Source organism: Hemitrygon akajei, chromosome 13, assembly GCF_048418815.1.
Source record: "Hemitrygon akajei chromosome 13, sHemAka1.3, whole genome shotgun sequence".
Lineage (NCBI taxonomy): Eukaryota > Metazoa > Chordata > Chondrichthyes > Myliobatiformes > Dasyatidae > Hemitrygon > Hemitrygon akajei.
In genome coordinates, this window is record NC_133136.1 from 40,106,499 (window position 1) to 40,127,837 (window position 21,339).

The following is a 21,339-nucleotide window of genomic DNA, read 5'->3' on the forward strand; positions in this document are numbered from 1 at the left end:
AGTGTGATAGATCTCTACATAGTGTCGTAGATCACTACATAGTGTCGTAGCTCTCTACATAGTGTCGTAGATCACTACATAGTGTCATAGATCACTACATAGTGTGATAGATCACTACATAGTGTCGTAGCTCTCTACATAGTGTCGTAGATCACTACATAGTGTGATAGATCACTACATAGTGTCGTAGATCACTACATAGTGTGATAGATCACTACATAGTGTCGTAGATCTCTACATAGTGTCGTAGATCACTACATAGTGTGATAGATCACTACATAGTGTCGTAGATCACTACATAATGTCGTAGATCACTACATAGTGTCGTAGATCACTACATAGTGTCATAGATCACTACATAGTGTTGTGGATCTCTAATAGTGTCGTAGATCACTACATAGTGTAATAGATCATGACATTGTGTTATAGATCACTACAACATAGAAACAGACCCTTCGATGCACCTTGTCCTTGCCCTACTATTATTCTGCCTGGTCCCATTGACCAACACCTACATCATAGTAATCCATATCCCTCCCATACATGTACATATCCAAATTTCCCTTCAATGTTGAAATTGAACCCACATCCACCACTTCCACTGGCAACTCATTTCTCACTCTCAGCACCCTCTGAGTGAACCAGATCCCCCTCATGTTCCCCTTAAACACTTCATCTTTCATTCTTAATCCAGACCTCACCTGACCTCAGTGGAGAAAGACAGCTAGCATTTATCCTTTCTATAACCCTGTTAATTTTGTATGCCTTTATCAAATCTCCTCTTATATTCCTATGCACCAGGGAATAAAGTCCAAATTGTTTCTTGAACTTCTATGGTCCACACTCAATTATGGATCTGGGAGCTTTGTTATAATGGAGCTGAGGAAGACTGGAAGATGGAGATGCCACTATGGTGCAGATGTGCAGTACTTCTGATATGAACTGTACTAACTGCACCTGTTTGGCACAGGTGTCATAAGATCAGCGGCACCTCTTGTTAACATGTATATAGTAACTGGCTAAAAATAAATTTATTTTTTTCTTACCATTTTAGTAGTACTTATTTTTTTTAATTTGTTTTACAGAAAACATTCTGGAAATAGTACCTGTGTTAGTACAAGGAAGAATACGTGCTCCTTTATTTTCCCGAATATGTATATTGTAGACTGCAAGGTTATTGTTATGGCGGAGAATGCTCTCGGCAAAGCTTGGTCTGATCCTTTGGACGTGAAGATTGATCAGATTTGTAAATATTAATAACTCAAAAAATAACTTATATAGTACGGTAACTTCCACGGCTAAGTATAGACTTTCTGGCACATAATAAGGAGAAAAAAGTAATAAACAGTGGAGAACAATACGTTTTTTATCATACACTTACTTCGTAACTGAGAAGATGAAAGATTTGGAGAGATTTAAGATTAATCAAATTAAACAAAAACACTTAGAACACATAAAATTACTCAGGAACATTTGGATAAATTCCGTTAATTTAAAAAAAGATTCCACCATATCTTATACCTAGTCCTTTGCAGTTACTCTCCGAACTGAAATGAACAGAGAAGCTTTCTGTGCTTGGCCAATTGTGGAGGTTCTTCATAAAGTGTCTCAGAATTGTCCCAGATCTGTGCTCCTATTGATCTCCACGAGGATGCAGGGTGAGGGCAAATATGGAATAAATGACATGATGAATTGACTGCAGTGACAGGAGATCCATGTTATTATGGAAATCCTAAAGATGCAGACCAGCAGGATTGCAGTGAGATCTTGGCAGGTACGTGTGGAATTGTTGGTATCTTATGGAAGACTACCAACAATTCCTCAAACAACCTGGGTCAATGTTTCAGAAAGATCAACCTAAATCCCACAGCTTTTGGATAGATAGAGATGTAAAATGTGTTTAGCTTTGAGTTCACAGACTGCTAAGATAGGACGCAGAATCTTCAATGCACAACAGCATAGACTCACATTGAGCAGCTGGTTTTAGATAAGTCTAGTTCTATATGAATCAAATTGAGAGTAAAGGACCAAAAGATGTCAGGGTAATTCCACAAAGAGGTATAAGTAATCATGGCAACTTTATATGGTGTTCATAGTGATCACAACTCTTGGCCATTATCCACACATGTTAATTGATGCAGGAAACACATTTGAGTGAGCACCTCACTGCAGCAAAGGAAAGTTTAATAAAATATTGAAACTCCAGTTAATATGAATCTCACATGTCAAAAAGCAATGTTGGTCTAATCCCAGCAGAGTACAATGGAGTATGAAGACAATGGTAAAGTTTGAGAAAATTGAAGTTCAATAAAAAGCCTTTGAAGTATATTTCAAGATGAGAAATCTCAGTTTTTGGTCATGAATTGTCAGTAATGTCTTTATGAAAATCCTAATTTTTCTTTGGATGAACTGTACATCTTTGGAAGAGACTAGAAATTCATTGTGATAAGTACCCACATTTTCTTAATATTCTGGGTCATTGCACATATGATTTTAAATATGTAGAATACAGAATAAATATTTGGAGTATTTATTCAGGAGAAGATGCCAGCAGTGAGTTTTCACAATCTGCATGATTGTTGCTGTTATGCCCAGCATTTTATTAAATATGCATGCTTTCATCATTGCTGGGTGAAAGACTTAAAGCCCTCTCTCTCTGACAGCTCTGTGTGAGTGATTTAAACATATGGATTGCAATCTCCTATTTCAGCAGTGCCATGAAGTATGGTCCCCAGCCTTACCTGACTTCCATGTCCTGATAGCAAATAAATACACACTCATTATATATACCACTCGGTCAATGAATGTCAATAGAATGAATGTTACTACAGCATTCATAGAACTTAGATCATAGAACAGTACAGCACAGGAACAGTGTCCTCAGTCCACAATATTGTGCCATTCAGATTAAATTAGTAATCAATCTAACTAATCCACTTTGCCTAAAAAATGTTCATATCCTTCCATTTCCTCACATTCATGTAGATATCTAAACGTCTCTTGAAAGTCCATAATGTATCTGCCTCTACCCCCTTTCTGGGCAACACATTCCAGACACCTACCACTCCCTGTATTAAGAATTTGCCCTTCACATCTCCTTTGAATTTACCCCCTCTCACCTTACGTGCATATCCTCTGGATTTCAACCAGAGGAAAAGATACTGTGTGTCTATTCTACCTATGCCTCTTGTTATCTTATAAACCTCCATCAGACCTCCCCTCAGCCTCTGCCACTCCAGAGAAACAACTCAAGTTTGTCCAACCTCTTGTTATCGTAGATGCACTCTAACACAAGCAGCACCCTGTACCCTCTTCTGCACCTTCTCCAAAGCCTCGACATCCTTCCTGTAATGGGGTGACTGGAACTAGTCACAGACCTCCAGCTAGAACAAATCCCTTCGACCACAATCCTCTGTCTTCTATAGGCAAGACAGTTCTGAATCTGTACAGCCAATTCACCATGGTTTGTAATTTTCTGGATGAGGGACTTTGTCAACCGTCTTACTAAAATGCATGTAAACAACATCCACAGCTTTACCTTCATCATTCACCCTCATTACCTCATTAAAAAACACACTAGGGCCAATGTTAAAGTTCTCACCCTTTTGAAATACTTTTTCATAATACCCCTTCAACATTTGTAACCTTTTCTCACCCTAAGTGCTTCATGATCACCGCATTCCTTCAAATGTAGCCCCTGCTGGAGGTTGTGCCTTCAAATGCCAAGCCCTAAACCGACGGAACTCTCCCTAAACATATCCATCCCCACCCTTCTGCTTGGTCAGAACGTCAGACACGTTATACAATACCATGCAGCTCCTGTCAAACTTCGTTAGGGACATTTTATGATGTTAAAGTTGCACTCTGACTGCAAAATGTTTCAAACAACTTAAACACTGACGCTTGCAACAGATACAACTTTTAAAGTTAAGGACTGCAGTTGGATGCAAACATGTCATTCAAACTCTCACTGCATCCTTTTATTATTAGTGGGTGAAAGACTTGAACTCTTTATAACAGCACTGTGTGAGTGCTTTCATCAAACGGATCGCATTCCCTAGTTTCACAAGAGCCACTAAATATGGATCCTAGCCTTACCATGAAATCTGCAACCTGACATTAAACGAGCACACATTATACTATTTATTAAATTGATCATCGTTCATAGGATGAATACTACTATAGCATTTATGTATCAGTGTTGCTGTATTATTCTTTCGTTAAGGATGGTTGATTTAGTTAAATTATCCCTTTGTTGAACTGTGCTAAAATAGCCATTATTTCTCAGCAAAAACAAACATTTGAATTTGACTAATTTAACACAGAGGAATGCAAAGTAAACTCTTGGTTTTTAATTTTGCATTAGTAATAAGTGCAAATAAAATTGATCAACTGTTACTTTGTTCAATGCAGCCAGAACTGGTCCACCTCAGAATGTAATTGTTCAGTCTGTGCGAGGCCAAGGGAGATCTCTACTTGTAACTTGGCAAAAACCCATAGAGGTGATGCCGTCTGTCCACTTACTTTATAACATCCAATACCAAGTGGCTGGCTCAAGCAAGTGGATTCAGGTACAATGTCAGTTTAATCTACTGTAAGATCTTCTTTTGAGGTACAAAGCAACTTCTGGGCTTCTGTTGTGGAAGATCCCTGTATCATTCTGGGTAATAATATCGAGTCATTGATAGTTCCAATGAAAGGAGATTCCTGTCTTGCCAACAACAGCTGTCGGTAGAATATTTATTCACATTAAGATGTCTTTTTTAAAACTGTTCCCTCCATTCAGGATTATTGAGCATAGATCTGATAGAATTGGTCTTCCTAAAATGAATGATTTCTCTCTGTTCATTGGGTCACAATGATCTATTAACGTTGAATAGTAGCACAAGTTCCAGTTTTGCTTCTTAATAACATCACAGCTTCGAAGCACACAATGTAAAGTTTCTACATTAATTGAACGTTCTGTTTCTCTGATAGCAAATTACCATCTAGCCACTAATAAATTTGGGACAATGTATTGTACCACATTATAGTGCATCTTGATAACCATAAAAAGAGTTTAACGTAGGGCCTAATATTTATTTCACAGTTAAGATCGGTGAAGCAGAAATACCTGGTCATCATTACAATGCTGTTTGTGAAAGCTTGAAAATTAGCTACATTGCTTCCTAAATTGTTTTCAGACATCCTAAGTAGATGATTCCCATCCAGGAAATTGACCAGAAGCATGGCATTTGCAGAGTCTGTAGCAGTGTCAAGGACCCCTTCCATCCATCCCAAAATCTCTTTGACCTCCTGCCGTTAGGTTAATGTACCGCAGTATAAGAACAAGGACTGTCAGGCGGGTAACAGCCTCTTCCTCCAGGCTGCTACCACCTCGTACTCATTACTTATGACAGTGCCAGGAGTATATTGTGCTGTTGTATATTTAACTATACATCACATATGCACTTTATGTCAACTTGTACTTCTGGAAAATATTTTTAAATTAGTGATAATCAAACCACCCTGTCTGACACCAACAACCATTCCACAGTTAAAGTCATTTAGATCACATTTCTTCCCCATTCTGATGTTTGGTCTGAACAACAAATGAACCTCTAGGCCAGGGGTTCCCAACCTGGGGTCCACTGACCTCCTTGCTAAGTGGTATTGTTCCATGGCTTTGGAGAGGTTGAGAACCCCTATGTAGACCATGTCTGCATTGAGTTGCTGTACATGATTGGCCGTTTAGATATTTCCATTAATGAACTGGTGTACCCAATTCAGTGGCCACCGACTGTATGTACTGTGCTTTGCACTTTGATTGTTTCGTTTAGCTCTATACAGTTGAATGAAAATGAACTTGAACTTAAATGGCAAGGTTTGAATGCAAGAATTTCTTTCATAGTAGTAGTTATTCCATGCAATGTGCACATAAATCCTTAAACAAACTGCCACATCTAATGGGCAGCCATTGTCTTTATTACCTCAAGCAAGTGATTCAGGCAGGTACATTAAAAGGATTTGGATAGGAACATGAATTCAAAAGAAAGGACTAGAGGAATATGGAACAAACATGGGAAAAGGAACCAGCTTGGATAGGCATCTTGGTTGATATGGACTGGTTGGGCCAAAAGGCCTCTTTTTGTGCTCTGTGGCTCTATAATTTTTGCTCTATTCCTTTTGGACTAAAGGTTCTCAATGCCATTCTGGATCCATCTTCGTACTTTAAGTAGTCATAGACTACGAGTTCCCAGGAATCAGTAGGCCTGTTGCATTGTAGGCAGTGGTGAATTCCATAACTGGAGTTTGCCTTCATCACGGTATCTTCTAGGATATAGAAGTAGTCGACATTTCCCAGGCTTTTCTTGTAAACCTTAATTGCTGGATGGCTGTGTGGTGTATTGAGTGCAGGAAGGTAGAAGAGCAGTGCTTGCAGATTTTGAGTGCAAGGCATATCTTCAATGGAAACATTGACAGTATCTTGGAGCTCAGTCTCCAAATATTTAAGTTGTCTGCAAAAAGGTGGCATGGTAGCATAGCGGATAATGCGACGCTTTACAACTCCACCAATCAGGGTTCAATTCCTGTCACTGTCTGTAAGGAGTTTGCAGGCTCTCCCCGTGACCATGTGGCTTTTCTCCACGTGCTCCAGTTTTCTCCCACATTCCAAAAAGATATACGGGTAGGGTTGGTAAGTCGTGGGCATGCTCTTTTGGCACTGGAGATTTGGTGACGCTTGTGGACTGCCCTCAGAACATCTGTCATGTTTTGATGTTTCAATGTACATATGACAAATAAAGCAAATGTCTCCTCTTTTTGTGGTTCAAGAACTGAGGTTTGGGTGACCATGGCGATAAGCAATGACCTAAGTTACCTGGTCAATAAGTGAATTGAAGCAGTTAGATAGAACATTTGAAGAAAGTCGATATACAGATAATGTAGGCATTATGAATTGCAGAGCTGGCAGATATCCCTGGTAGGTCAGGCTGGCCATGTCCCCTGCTTCTAGAGGAATTATTGGGAAAGAAGGAAAAACAAACAGCAAGCTGAATGAATATTACAGATGGACAACTGATACAGACAGGAATCGAGTTACCAGAAGTTTAGAATTCAGTATTAAGTCTAAAAGGCTGCAAATTATTCAAACAAAGATGAGGTGCTGTTCCTCAGATTTGTTTTGGGCTTTATTGTAACAGTGCAAGAGGCTACAGATGGATATGGCAGAGTGGGAGTGGGATGGTGAACTAAAGTGGCAGGCACCAGGAGGCTCAGGGTCACAGGAAGGTCTTAGTGCTTGTTTAGACCTTGTTAACTTGTTAGTCGGGAGTATTTACATGGCTGGCTTGAAAAGACAGCTCTAGGATTGATCTAAGTGTGTTTGTGTCAGTGACAGAGTCATGGTTGAGGAAGTCTTCAAGGTGTTGCTTCCGGCAGCTGTTGGTAACCATTTCTGGAACTCAGTGGAATGAGACCATAGGTCAAATAAACTCTTCTCAGGCTTCCAGTCGAGACAGCTCTGCCATCTTTTTCAGGGATGATATCTGGGCATGTCCTGGCTAGATATGTCCAGGTATCATCCCTGAAGAAAGCGGCAGAGTTTGTCATTAAAATGTCGGCTATAATCAATACCTGTACCCGGCTGGAAGCCTGAGAAGAGTTTATTCATCATATACACCGGGAAGGCATGAGATCCTTTTTGGGACCGTAGGTGTTTGGTCCAGGTGTGGCTCTTACGCTGCTGGGAAACCTATGCATACAATGGCGGTCGGTATGCTGCTGAGCTCCTGCACTCTCTCCATCCATCGTCTATTCTTTAGGTGACATGTTTTCTTCTGGATCTTTGCTTTTATCTTTTTCTTAAGAATGGCTTTAGCTTCCAATCCAGGAACACCTTACGTTTATGTTAATCAGCTCTTTCACCTCTGTACCTGCTTATCAAACCACTCCTGGTTCTTTATTTAATTATATTATCCAAATAGATAATTAAAGATTAGGCACATGTATACTTTTACAAATTTATTAATATTTGACATTTTGTTCATATGAATATCACATTTGAACAATGTATTGTAAAACTTAATTTTATAACAATTATGTTTTCTTAGGTAACAGAAAAAGAAGAAATTGTTAATAATTCATTTGTAATTCAGAACCTCAACCCCTTCACTAATTATACTGTTGCTGTGCGATGCATTGGTAAAGAACAGACCATATGGAGTGGATGGAGTAATGAAGGAACTGGATTAACATCTGAAGCTAGTATGTAATAAAAGCTCGATAGGCTTATTTATTAACCGGGGATAACAATGTCATAAAATTTTAATATGAACCACAGGAATGGTCTTGTCAGTGGAGTCAACAATCAGCCACTGACAAATGAAGCTCTGTAAGCATACTTATTTTGTTTTCCAACATTTGATCTTGATATTGTGAACAAAAAGGTGAATTGTAACACAAGTTATTTGCTCTCCACTTTCCAAAACTTTTCATAATTTCTTTACGGCACTGTACCCTCCCTGATCTGAAAGATTAACTTTTTAACTCAACAGTCTTGCGGAAATGCAGAATAAATTTGAAAAATATTCAAGCGAAAGATAGGAGATTAAGAAAGGTGTAATTTCTTAGTAACTACCTGGTGCTGAAGGTCTGAATTGAAACGGTTTTGTCTTTCTGTGAAATATAGAAAAAGTGATTGATTGGGTTAAAATAACCTGTAGTAGGTCTTAACATTTAATTTTTCCATCCTGTACTTCCAGAACCATTGGCAGCACCAGAACTATGGAGGCAAATCAAAAATCATGATTCTCAGGGCATTAGAGAAGTACATCTTCACTGGAAGGTAACTTGCTATGTTTAAATTGGCTATTTGCTTGAAAGAGAAATTTGGATGAATAAATAGATGTAAGCCAATGGAAAAGATTCATTAATTTTGATTCAGATTTCTAGCCATTCCTTGCCTTTTCTGAATAGTGTCTAACTCTTCCCTTCTGGACTACTCCCCCAATGGAAGCTCACTGATTACCAGACTATAAAAGGCCAACCTGCTGCCTACACAAATGCTGCCAGACCAGCTATTTTCCACCATGTTTTGTTTTATTACACTTTCTCAACATTCCAACCCACCCTCTTCTCCATTTCCCACTGTACGTTCTCAAATAATGTCACAATTTCTGAAACACCTATTTTCTCAGCCAAAGAGATCTTTCAGCCGTAGCATATGAGGCTCCTGATTTTCACCCTATTTTCTATACATGACCCTGCGCCCTCCTTCCCCACCGAACACATTCGATAGATCGTTGTCATCTATTTCTGTTGCCTTAATCGCAATCCCTTTAACTAGTACATCTCCCCTTCCCCTGCTCACGAGAAAATGAAACTCAGGGTTGATTTTGGTGACATATACAGTATGTACTTCGATACTAAATTCATTTTGAACTTCGAATTTTGAAAGAAACTGTACCACAATCATTTATTTTATTGTTTACACTAGTTAGCCAAACCCAATCCTGAACTCCCTGACATTCACTAGTTCAATTGTCCATCCATACCTACTCTGACTTATTTATTCCTTTGTTTTCTGCATTGTTCTAGTGAAGCTCAATGTAAATTTAACAATTCACACTAGAACATTCTTCCAGTTTCTTTGTGTTGGTCAGGGCATAATGTTGGAACATAAAACATTGAATATTATAGCACTGTACAGGCCCTTCAGCCCACAATGTTGTGCTGACCTTTTAACCTACTCTAAAATCAATCTAACCCTTTCCTCCCACATTGCCCTCCATTTTTTTTATCATCCATGTGCCTATCTATGAGTTTCTTAAATGCCCCTAAAGTATCTGTCTCTACCGCCACTCCTACTGATCTTCTGTGCACTCAACACTCTCCATGTGAAGAACATACCTCTGATATCCCCCCTATACTTTCCTACAATCACCTTAAAATTATGCCCCCTATCTTGTACACCTCTATCAAGTCTCCTCTCATCTCCTTCACTCCAAAGAGATAAAATAGTTCAGCCTATCTTCATAAGGCATATCCTCTGATCAAGGCAGTATCCTGGGTAAACCTAACATTGTCTTAAGTACCGTAGATGTCGGATTATAAGCCGCTACTTTTTTCCCACATTTTGAACAGCTTTGAACACTGCGGCCTTTACTACGGTGCGGCTAATGCATGATTTTTTTTCATGCCGCCAAAAACATTTTGCCTCGTAACAGTAGACCAATAAAATTGATGAGTAGTTCACAGAGGTCCAATGAAATTGTACAATAAATCAAGCGCACTTTCACAATTAAATTATTGTAAATCAGTCATTTGTACTCACCCTCATCAACATGGAAAACACTTGAAGAAAAGCATTGTGCTGCCTTTATGGCAGTTATTTAGTTTATAATATTTTTGCTTAGTAATTCATTTGTTAGTATTTTCTAGTTAAAGTTAGAAGTGTTTTAAGTACCCGGTATATTTGTTTTCTGTACTACATCCCGGGATGCTATGACGTCACATCCGGTTTCGCCGCGTCTTGTGGGAAATACCGGTTTGCGATAAACGGGAAGGTGGGGGGCGAGCGGCATTAGACCCGAGCGAACGCTGCTTTTAAGTTAAAGGCGATCAATAACTTTTCCTGGTAGGCTGCAGTATATATATTTTTTACCAGTCGTTAGGAGATATTGGAATGTTGTTCAGTAAAAAAGTATACGCAACGTAATTTGTGTGTTACCGATACGTATGTATATTTAAAAGTAGCCGCGTTACAGGCACGGTTCGAAAAAAAGCATTTGCAATATGTATTTGTTTATGTTACCATATGGATTTAATTAAAAGTTAAAAAATCCTCACGTGTAATATCTTTCTGTGTAAATATCTCATATTACAACGTAGGACACCTGCGGCCGAAAATCCGGTGCGGCTTGTACAAGTACAAAATTGATTTTCTTTCTAAAATTAGAGCCAGCGGCTTTTAATCAGGTGCGCTCTGTAGTGCGAAATCTACGGTAGTTCCAAATCTTAACCATAGATCATTTCCTTTCTAACAACAAGTCTGGTGATAATGGTGATTCTGTGGATGACTGCATTGTTTTTCCACACCCTGTATTGATCTTCCCCTTTCACTACACTTCTATGTAAGTGGAACCTGATTCCCTTCTCATGTCTACAAACTTAGCTCTCTCTCTCTCTCTATATATGGATATAGCTAGGGTGCTTAAGACTTTTGCACAGTACTGCACTGTACTGCTGCCTCAAAAAAAACAAATAAATTTCATGACATGTCAGTGACGATAAATCTGATTCAGATAGGTGTTTCTATTGTGGAATGAGAATGGGAAGGGGGCAAGGAGAGGAGAATCATGATAGGGACAAGGGGAAAGGGAGTGGAAAGGACCGGGAGGCACCAGAGAGACAATCTTGAATGATCAATAAACCAACTGTTTGGAATCAAATGACCTTGCCTGGTGTCTCACTCCGCAGGCCATTGCTCTGTTATAATGAAGCCCTATGCAACTTGGGGAACTGTATGTTACCTTTTGTTTGCCTTTTAGGTTCTGTATTGCAATCTACTATAACTTGATTTCTCTGTTTGTACCAGTCATCCTCATTTGTTGCCTCAGCTTGTTTATTGTGGTCCCTCTCCCACTTAGTGGAGGACATGCCCAGCCCGAATTGCTGAGCATTTTGTCTCTGTCTACATTTTGCACCTCCTATGAAACTAGGAGTTTTGTCCTTGTTCCTTTATCTAAGTTCTTGATCTCAAACTGCTCCTATTCACACACTGACCAGATCACCTTGTTCACACATTGGTTACCCCATTTTTACCCTGTCAGAGACTTCCACTCACCCCCACCCTCCCTGTAGCATGACAAGCTTAACTTGTCCCCTTCCCTGTTCTGACAACAATTCTTTGACATAGAAAGTTAACTCCGTTTCTCTTCTCACAGATGTAGCCTGGCCTATTGAGTATTTCAAGCATTTTCTGTTTCTTTTTGTGTTATATTTTCAACATTTACATTTTTTAAAAAATCACCAAGCTCACCAGTTGCCTGGTGTAGTCTGTTGCATGCGATATGAATCATGGCAATGTCAAACAGAGCTGGCCCTTGGGACACACTAGTCATTCTGCTTTAATTGCAGGTGCAATTTAAGTTAAACTGATAACGAATTGAATATAACAATTTTACTTACCATATACCCGGCAGCCATTTTAAAATTTTAATTAAATTGCTCTATTTGAGTTAGCAAAGGGTCAAAAAAATTGAAATTCTAGCCTTAGATTTGGAGAGTTTGCAACGGTTCACACTACCCAATTGAACCCTATCATTAAGTTTTGTGGTGCAGCAGAGAACAGCAGTAGTGTGGGCAACAGGACAATGCTGTCAATGGTTTAGGGTCATGTCACCACTAGACCAGAGATAGGAGAAAGTCTGGGTGTAAGTTCTGGTGCTGGAAGAAAGATGTCCAACACTATGGTATGAAAGAGCTGATGTAGCGAAAGTCTTTTATTTTTACAAAAATTATTCATTTCCTTGCCCAATAGCCTACAGTGATGATGAACTTGATTTTGATTTTAGATTCATCATACAGAAAATGTTTATAAAACTCCTTAAAGCAATTTAGGAATGCCTTCTAGGTATTGAAAGTATGCTCACTACTGACTGAGTGTACAAATAGAAGATCCCAGTTCTTCTATTCTGTTCCCAGTAATCACTTTGATTTCTTAAGTTTGATGCCTTAATTGGGTTGTGTCCATAGATTCCAGGCATGCCCTTCCCATGAGCTGTTTTCTATTAAACAAGCAGATCACTTGCAGCTGTTTAGTTCCTCTGATGCCCTCCCCCACCGTCTGAACACTTAAGCTGTGCAGTTTTCAGCCCATTGTCACAATCTGAGCATACTTAGCAAATGTTTGTCCTTGACCATTTCTTACTTAGTGGCTAAGATTCCTGTTATCGGTAAAGTTCAACTAAAGTTCAATTTAAATGGGAAAAATAAATTAACATCGTGTTTGGTACATAATTAAAGCTGACTTTTGAAATATTTGTGTTGACTTATGCAACTTCAGTGACAAAAGTTGTATTCTTCTGAGAAATTTTTGCTGCTAAATTGTGCAAGCAAAAGGGTTCATAGGAAATATAGACAGTCAAATTCTGTAAAACTCAGCAGTCGAGGAGGATATTATAATCTTTTTTCTAAATTATTACATCATGTAATTATGGAAATGTAGACCACAGAAAATGTTCCTTTCAGCCCATCTTATCAGTGCCCGTCTATGCTAATATTATTTGCCCATATTATGTCCAAATCTCTCCATATATTCTCTATGTAAGTAGCTGCCCAAATGCTTTTAACTGTTGTAACCATATCTGCCTCTACCATGTCTGCTGCAGCTTGTTAAAAATATTCACCACCCTTTATATGAAATCGTTACATCCCCAGATCTCTGCTAACTTTCTTCTTAGCATGTTGTCTCTGAACTTTGACCATTGTTTAAATGCCTTCCACAAATCTGGTCTTGTTTCCTTCCCTCACGGTTACCCTTGTCTACCTCTCATACTCTGCAGATCCCATGTCACATGAGAAATCCACCTTGCCTTTGTTTAGGGCCCTAACTCAAGTATCAGCATTTTCTTTTTCTGTGATGACCCTGAAGCTTAGCATCCCATTATTACTGTTCCCAAAAGGTTTCTCCACAGACTCTTTGATCACTTGTCCATTCTCATTCCCTATGATGTCAAGTACAGCCCCCTCCCTAGTAGGGCACTCTAAATGCGGCTTCAGAAGATTCTCTTGAATGTAGTTAAGAACTTGAAGTCACTTCAACTAGGGACCATCAACCAGTCAATATTACAGAAGTCTTTGTCAAAGTATATGGCAGATTATAGATCAATTGGAAACTTGGGCCAAGAAATGGCAGATGGAGTTTAATCTGGAGAATTGTGAAGTGGTCATTTTGGGAGGTCAAACGCAAGAAGAAAGTAAATAGCAGGATGTATAGTAGCATTGATGTACAGAAAAGTCTTGTTGTACAAGTCCACAGATCCCTGAAAGTGGGAAGGCAAATTGATCGGGTGGCTAAGAATGTGAGTGATGTGCTTGCCTTGAGTATGAAAGTTGAGAAGAATATAAAAGCTGGGTTAGGCCAACTTTGGAGTATTCTGTGGAGTATGGATCACTCCATTACAGGAAAGATGTGGAGGCTTTGGAGCGAATGCTGCAGAGGTTCACCAGGATGCTGCTTGTATTGCAGGTTATTATAAAAAAGGAAAGCTTAGACGAACTTTCATTGTTTTCACTGGAACATAGGAGTTTGGGCAACCTGATAGAAGTGTATAAAACTATAAGGGACATAGACAAGGTAGATAGTTAGAATAGTTTTTCCCAGGATGGCTTTGTCAAGTATAATAGAGCATTAGTTTATGGTGAGAGAGAGATGATGGTGGGTACTTGGAACTTGCTACCAGGGGAAGTGGTGGAAAAGATACAAAAGCACCATTTATGAAGCATTTAGTCAGTTAGATGAAAAGGCAAGGATTAGAAGAATGTGTACTTTGTGTAGGCAGATGATACTGTTTTACAATGGAGTCATGTTTGAAGGAAACATTATAGACTGAATGGCCTATTCCTGTGCAGCACTGTTCTATGTTCTAAATTAAAATCCTCTACTACTATGGCACTATTGCACTTACGTTCTTCTGTGTTCTACTTATAAGGACTCCTTAATTTTATGAGGCAGAATTTACCCGGACAGTTAAGGGTTAAGTTTGCTGAGTATGTTATGTGTTATTTTTACGTTATTATGTTCTGGGGGCAGGGTTTCTTTTTCTGATATATGTTCGACATCGCCATTTGTTTGTGGAGGAATAAAGTGTACATTAGAAGTAATTACATCTGTGTTGATTTTTGTCGACACTCCTACATACTTACATATGCGTTCTTCTAATTCCCACTGGCTTTTGGGAGGCCTGTAGTCTAACCCCATTCAGGCGACCCCTCCTTTTTTATTCTTAATTTCTATCCATATTGCCTCATTAGATGATCCTTCAAACAGATGCCCTAATTGCTAACACACTGCTCTCCCCGATCAGCAGTACAACGTTCCTTCCTCTTTTGCACCATTAACATCACTATTCCAGACATTGAGCTGTCAGTCCTGCCCATGTGTCTGTAATGTATCAGAATCCCATACGTAGATACATGCTCTCAGCTCCCCTGTCTTAACTGTGAGGTCTAAATGGAGTTAAATAAATACAGTTAAGCCTATTGGCTCTCCCATGCTTCGCCTCTTGACTCTGCCAACACATTGCCCTGGACATGTCTTGTCTCTTTCTATGTATGAGTCAGTCTCTCCCCAACTTCTGAACTCCCAGCTCAAACCGTCCCACCTTGTACCAGCAAACTTCTGCTGGATCACTATGTTTATTTGTCTGGAGTTCTTTGGAAGTCAAGAATGAGTCATAAATCTTGTTGCTTATGATCATTCATTCAGTGTTACAAGAATAAAGAAGGAATGAGAAAAGGCAAGATAGCAGAAAACATCAAGACCCTAATGGTGAGGAAAGGAACAAAGACGAGAGACAAAAGAGACGGAAGAGCAAAAGAGACCAAGCCAACGTGGTCTGGTCCTCTTATGGCAAATTGCTGATAACAGACATTCCATTCAAAGTCCATTGCTTGAATAAGATCACACCCACTCAAGTAATGCAATACCCACAACCGTAACCACTAAAAATCACTGAACAATTGAAGGTATGTAGGTAATTGTATACAGATACAAACAAGCATAGGAACATAGAAACATAGAAAATAGGTGCAGGAGTAGGCCATTTGGCCCTTCGAGCCTGCACCGCCGTTCATTATGATCATGGCTGATCATCCAACTCAGAACCCTGTACCTGCTTTCTCTCCATACCCCCTGATCCTCATCAGCATAAGAAAGTTAAACTACAAGAAAAATAACAAATATGTAGACTAATCCAACAATCCTCCCAATGATTCCAAATTACACATTTAGAATGATTACATCTGAAAATTCTGGGGTAGAAAAATTTGTGATACTATATTAAGTATAAAGTTATCAAATATTTACTAATTTATAGAAATAGTGAGGGATTATGTCATTGTTAAGGTAGATTGACTTTGTAAGTAGGCTCACTTACACGTGTTTGAACATGTTAATGATTGCCCTTATACAAGTAAAAAAATATGTAAATTATGTTGACATATAGGACAAATTTCATGGCATGCAATATTGAGTAACCTCAGCTTTCTAGATTTAATTGAATCCGGTTAAAGAAATCTCATCCATCAGATTGATGTATTTGAGCTGTTCCTTTACAAATATGATCAGCCATATCAGTTATGTCTTCCAACTTGCCAGGTACAGTATATAAGTACAGCATTCCTTGCCTATAACTGTACATGTCTCCCCCTTAAGCACTAAGAGAAGATTTAATGCCACACAATTTTGAAGAACCATCTTATGCATGGTGTCTATTTTGAAGTGAGCGGTGTACATTGACATACAAAACAGCTAGAGGCATCAGCAGATCAGCAAATACATGTGATACCTGCAAGTACACATCTCAATTGACACATTGTGAGCAGGGAAAATTTATAGAAATATAACCAGCAACAAATAATATTAGAATAATCTTCATAATGTCCAGTAGTTATCGACTCTGTTCAAAGTTTGGCTTATTAGTGATTTGTTCACTGCAGCCCAGCAGTGTAGGCACTGAGTCAGCATATTAAACTCAGTTTTTGTTCTCTCAGTTGCTAGCACTTTAGCCTCAGCTTTAGCTGTCATGTGTCCACTTACTTACATCTTCTACTTTCACTGCTGAGTTGGTAATTAACAGCACTCGATAAGGACCTTCCTATCAAGTGGTTCTCTTTGCGATGTTTAAAAAATAGGACCCTCTCTAAAGGAATCAGGGTGTGTTCTCGTTCTGTTGGATCACTCCAAGTGGCAAAAACCTGTTGAGATGTTGACTGTACAGCTTAGGTTAATTTCACTCAATTGTTAATTAAACTGTCTGCCATAATATGTATATCAGCCCCTCTGAGATCAAGAGCTTCTGGCAATGATGTGGGTTGTCCTGTTACTACCTCAAATGGACTTAACTTAGTTTTCTTGTTTGAGGTTGTTTGAACACTACACAAGACCATAGGAGTTGCTGTAGACATGGTATGCCTTCCTCATGATACCTAGTCATTGTTTGATGATTTCATTCATTTGTTTGACTTGTCCTGATGACTCTGGCTGATGTGGTCCATGAAAAGACCATTCAATATTCATCAATTGACATAATTCCTGTTAAACACTCCCAGTGAAAAATGTATTCCTTGGTCAGAATCAATGTGGCATGACAATCCTCATCTAGGAAAATGGTCCTTGTTGATAGTTTTTGCTGTGTGTGTGGCAGTGGCTTTCCTTGCTGGAATATTTTTCACCCATCTTGAAATGTTGTCCACTATTACCAGCATGTCTGAGTGTCTCTGATGCTTTGGCAAAGTAATGCAGTACACTTGTAGTGTAAAAATGGACCAGGTGAGGCAGGAACACTTATTTCAGGTTGCTTTTCCACTGCTCCAGGATTTGTTTTCTGGTGCATTATGCATCCTTCAACTGTTTGTCGAATCTGTGCCCTGAACTTTGGATTCCACGTTCCTTCACTGTTTAACCGCCACCATTCTCCATCCAAAACCACTTTTCATTGTTAGAGCATTGTGCCTGTATCTCCCAAATATCTTGTATGTTTGTCAGTGATACAGAGTTCAATTCGTTTCCATAATTCTAGTTGTCTGCTTCCCAGTACTTCTTTTATTTCCTTTACTCCTTCGTGTGCTGCCCTTTTTGCAATTTCACCTGCAAATGCATTTCCACGGCTTTCCATTGTGGTCAATTTGGACTGGCTTTTACATTTTAATACAGTAACTTCTGATGTCATCCATAAGTTCCTGTACTAGTTGGCCATTCTTGATTGGGGTTCTTACAGTTGTAAGAAATCCTTTTGGCTCCATGAGTTTCCAAAGTCATAAACAAATCCAAAAACACCTCAAGAATCAATGCAGATATTAGCTGATATTCCTTCTGTCATCTTACAAGCTTCAATCAGATCTTTCAATTCTGCTTGTTGCACAGAGGTACCAGAAGACATGCTTCCTGATAACAGCACTTCGGCTTCAGAAACAGCTGCCCATACAGCCATTAAAGTTCCTCCCTCAGGCACTAAGGGGCTATTGGTGTACAGAATCAGATCTGAGCTCACCAGGCGTTTCTTTGTTATAATTTGCATTTTCATGGCACAGTCGTGGTCATCATAGTCTAAAGAGTATTCAGCACATTCATTCCCAATTAATAAATTAACATATAAGTTGTCTGGTGCTTGCTCCATCAAGGCAAGAAACAAAGGCTGTAGTGAAGAGCTTAAACATTTTTGAATTCAACAATACGTCCACTACACCCAACATTGCTTGTTGAAACCATATAATCGGGTCAGGATCTCCCAACTTTTGTGGGGCAGAGGATTGAACTTGTTCAGCTTGTTTCTGTTTTCCACCTTGTTTCCTATACCAACAATGAATAGCCCAAAGTCATTTTTTTACCACAACAAAGACATTTTGTTTTAGGGGATTGGTCTTGGAGGTGTGGCTTAGACTGAGATTTCTGTGGTGAAAGGCAGCCCCATTTTTTCTGTAGGTTAGTGAGCATTGGCTGTTGGCTGATCTGCCGCAGCTGCGGCTGTTGACTAGCAAGCAATGACTGTTGATTCATGGTCAGTGGCTGACTCACTGATCATCTTCCGATCTTGATATTTCCTTCCACTTGTCTGTCGGCTTGCTAGCTCACTATATGGAACACCAACTTCACCCCAATTTGGTTTTCTCAACTTCACCATTTTGGAAATATCTGGTTTCAAACCATCCATAAAAGTTGATTTCAAAGGACACATAGAGAATCCTCAATGTTAATTTTCATTTATTCCTGGAATTTCTGAATAATTTAATCACATTGTCTTGTTGCATTCCTCATATTCAGAAACATCCACTGAAATAATTTGCTTGCAATCAACCACTTTCTTCCAATCAGTTTATATTGGGACTTGTTCTTCCAATCACCTCTTAATAGCATCCCAACCACCTTGTTCATTTTGTTTATCATCTCCTATGTTGTTGCAAACGTGGAGTCAACTGTCTGTTTTGCTGAGAAGCCAACATAGTAGCCAGAATTTGGATACCATCATAAAGGGTACAGATTGTATATATTCTTATATGTTGATGCGCAGCCCAGGTCTTTAAACTTACTTTTTTTTAGGATGTTGCATTTCTTTGGACCATATTTCAATCATTACCAGTTAAGGTGGTTGATGGAAAACCATCTGCTTCCTTTCATAGATCCACTTTCAGTCCTGTGTGTTTTCACTGTCTTGGTACCAAGCTGTGACATGGCTGACAATGCTAATTTTTCCATCACTGTCATCCCCACTTAAATGGCTAGAAGTCACTGTAAAGTCCATGTCATGTCTATCCGGTAATTCCTCAGTGTTTGAATGATGGCATTGTCTTGGAGGACAGTCCAATGTAGGGAATGTTTCTCAAGGAGAAGTGCCCCTGGCAGGATTGCCCACTTGAGATCCCTGTTAAGTTTTCTGATATTGCTACAGTTTATTTTGAAGCCCCATACAATACATTTTGATTCAATTACACTTGTGATGTTGTTCTTTCATTCGTTCAGTTAATGTAGAGATTTGCTCTTTAGACTTTTTACCCCTCTCTGCCATACTGTTTTTATAGTTTATCACAGTTTTCCCTTTCCTTTTCCACTTGTTCAGTTAACCTCCTCACTTCTTCCGCTAACTCACATCTTTAAATGCAATGAGATTGCTAAAATCAATCCAGGTTTTTCCTTTCTGTCGGGCATTCTCTGCATCTTGTCAAGTGTCTTCTTAATAGAGTCAACATTGATGATATATTTCATGCTGAGATTTTCATTAATCTCATCAAATTAAAATATGAGATTTCAAATCCTCAGTCGTCTGTTCACACATAACTGAAGATTCAGCTCTCCCTTTTCCGGTGTAGGTTTCACAACTTCGGCCATTGTCTCAATTTAATCACAAGTACCATTTAATTTGCATGTATTTTCCGTGTTTGCTTGACTGGGATTGAAATACTGTTGAATTACATCAAGATATTATTGGATTTCAATCAAAATATCATAGGATTGTGATCAGAATTATCTTTTTAGGGTTGCGATTGGAATATCATTTTAGAATTGCAGTCGGAACATTAGGAATGTGATTAGAATATTATTTTGGGATTGCAATCAAAATTTTATTTTCAGATTGCAATTGGAATTTTGTACAATGGCAATTAAATTTGTAGGTCTACAATTGGTATTTTGTAGGATTGCAATCAAAATATTATTGGTTTGCAAACTATAATTTTTTTCTCATTGGATTGCAATCTGAATGTTTTTTATAAGCACTAGATTACAATTGGGAGGTTTCCCAGATGCTCCACGGGGTAGTACAATTTTAATTTGAGTATGATGTTAATTGTAGCGCAGATCTGACTTTCCCAGAATAGCAAAGTATAATATGATTTTCCTTTACTCTTAAACATCCACTAGATAGTGTATTGGAGCAAGAAATAGGTGATTTCTCAGATAAATTGCAAAATTAGGAGGAAGGTATTACCTCTTATTTAAATATGCACACAAATGTTTCCATTTCATCTAGGATTCTTCCAAGACCTTAACCTTTGTAACCATTCTGCCAATCACATTAAAATTGTTGGCTGTCAATGTTTTTGATCTGAGGATCTTCATAAGTCAAGAATGAGGCGTAAACTTGTTGTTTACAATCATTTATTAAGTGTTACAAAAACAAAGAAAAAATGAGAAAAGGCAAGATAGAAGAGAGCATAAAGGTCCTAGTGGCAGGAAAAGGAACAAAGATTCAAGACAAAAGAGGAAAAGAAACTGAATTAACATGATCTGGCCCTTGTATACCAAATTGCTGATAACAGATATCCTATTCAAATTGAATTGCTTGAATTATCCAATATGATACTCCCATTCAAGTAATGTGACACCTGCAATTACAACCAATAAAAAAATCACTGAAGAATTACAAGTATTACAAGTCTTTACATGAAAGACTTCAGGGCAATAAGAAAGGTAAACTACAAGGAAAATAATTATACAGTTGAATCCAACACTTCCCTAATAAGACATTTGTCGCATTTGTTTTAATGTAACTTCTTCTTGTGAATGTCACATCTACCGCAGATGAGCTTCCCAAAAACTTGAAGCCCTCCCTCCTGCATCAACAGATTCCTCTTGTTCTATTT

General features: G+C 38.7%; 1 protein-coding gene across 4 annotated transcripts in view; it reads left to right on the forward strand.

The window, feature by feature from the left end:
- Nucleotides 1-21,339, forward strand: part of LOC140737799 (interleukin-6 receptor subunit beta-like) — a 93,393-nt gene that overhangs the window by 42,986 nt on the left and 29,068 nt on the right. For all 4 annotated transcript variants that reach the window (XM_073064454.1, XM_073064451.1, XM_073064453.1 and 1 more), the window contains exons 6-9: nucleotides 1,086-1,246; nucleotides 4,414-4,571; nucleotides 8,091-8,244; nucleotides 8,742-8,824. In XM_073064454.1, coding sequence (XP_072920555.1) covers nucleotides 1,086-1,246; nucleotides 4,414-4,571; nucleotides 8,091-8,244; nucleotides 8,742-8,824 — 556 coding nt within the window. The remainder of the gene's footprint in view (nucleotides 1-1,085; nucleotides 1,247-4,413; nucleotides 4,572-8,090; nucleotides 8,245-8,741; nucleotides 8,825-21,339) is intronic.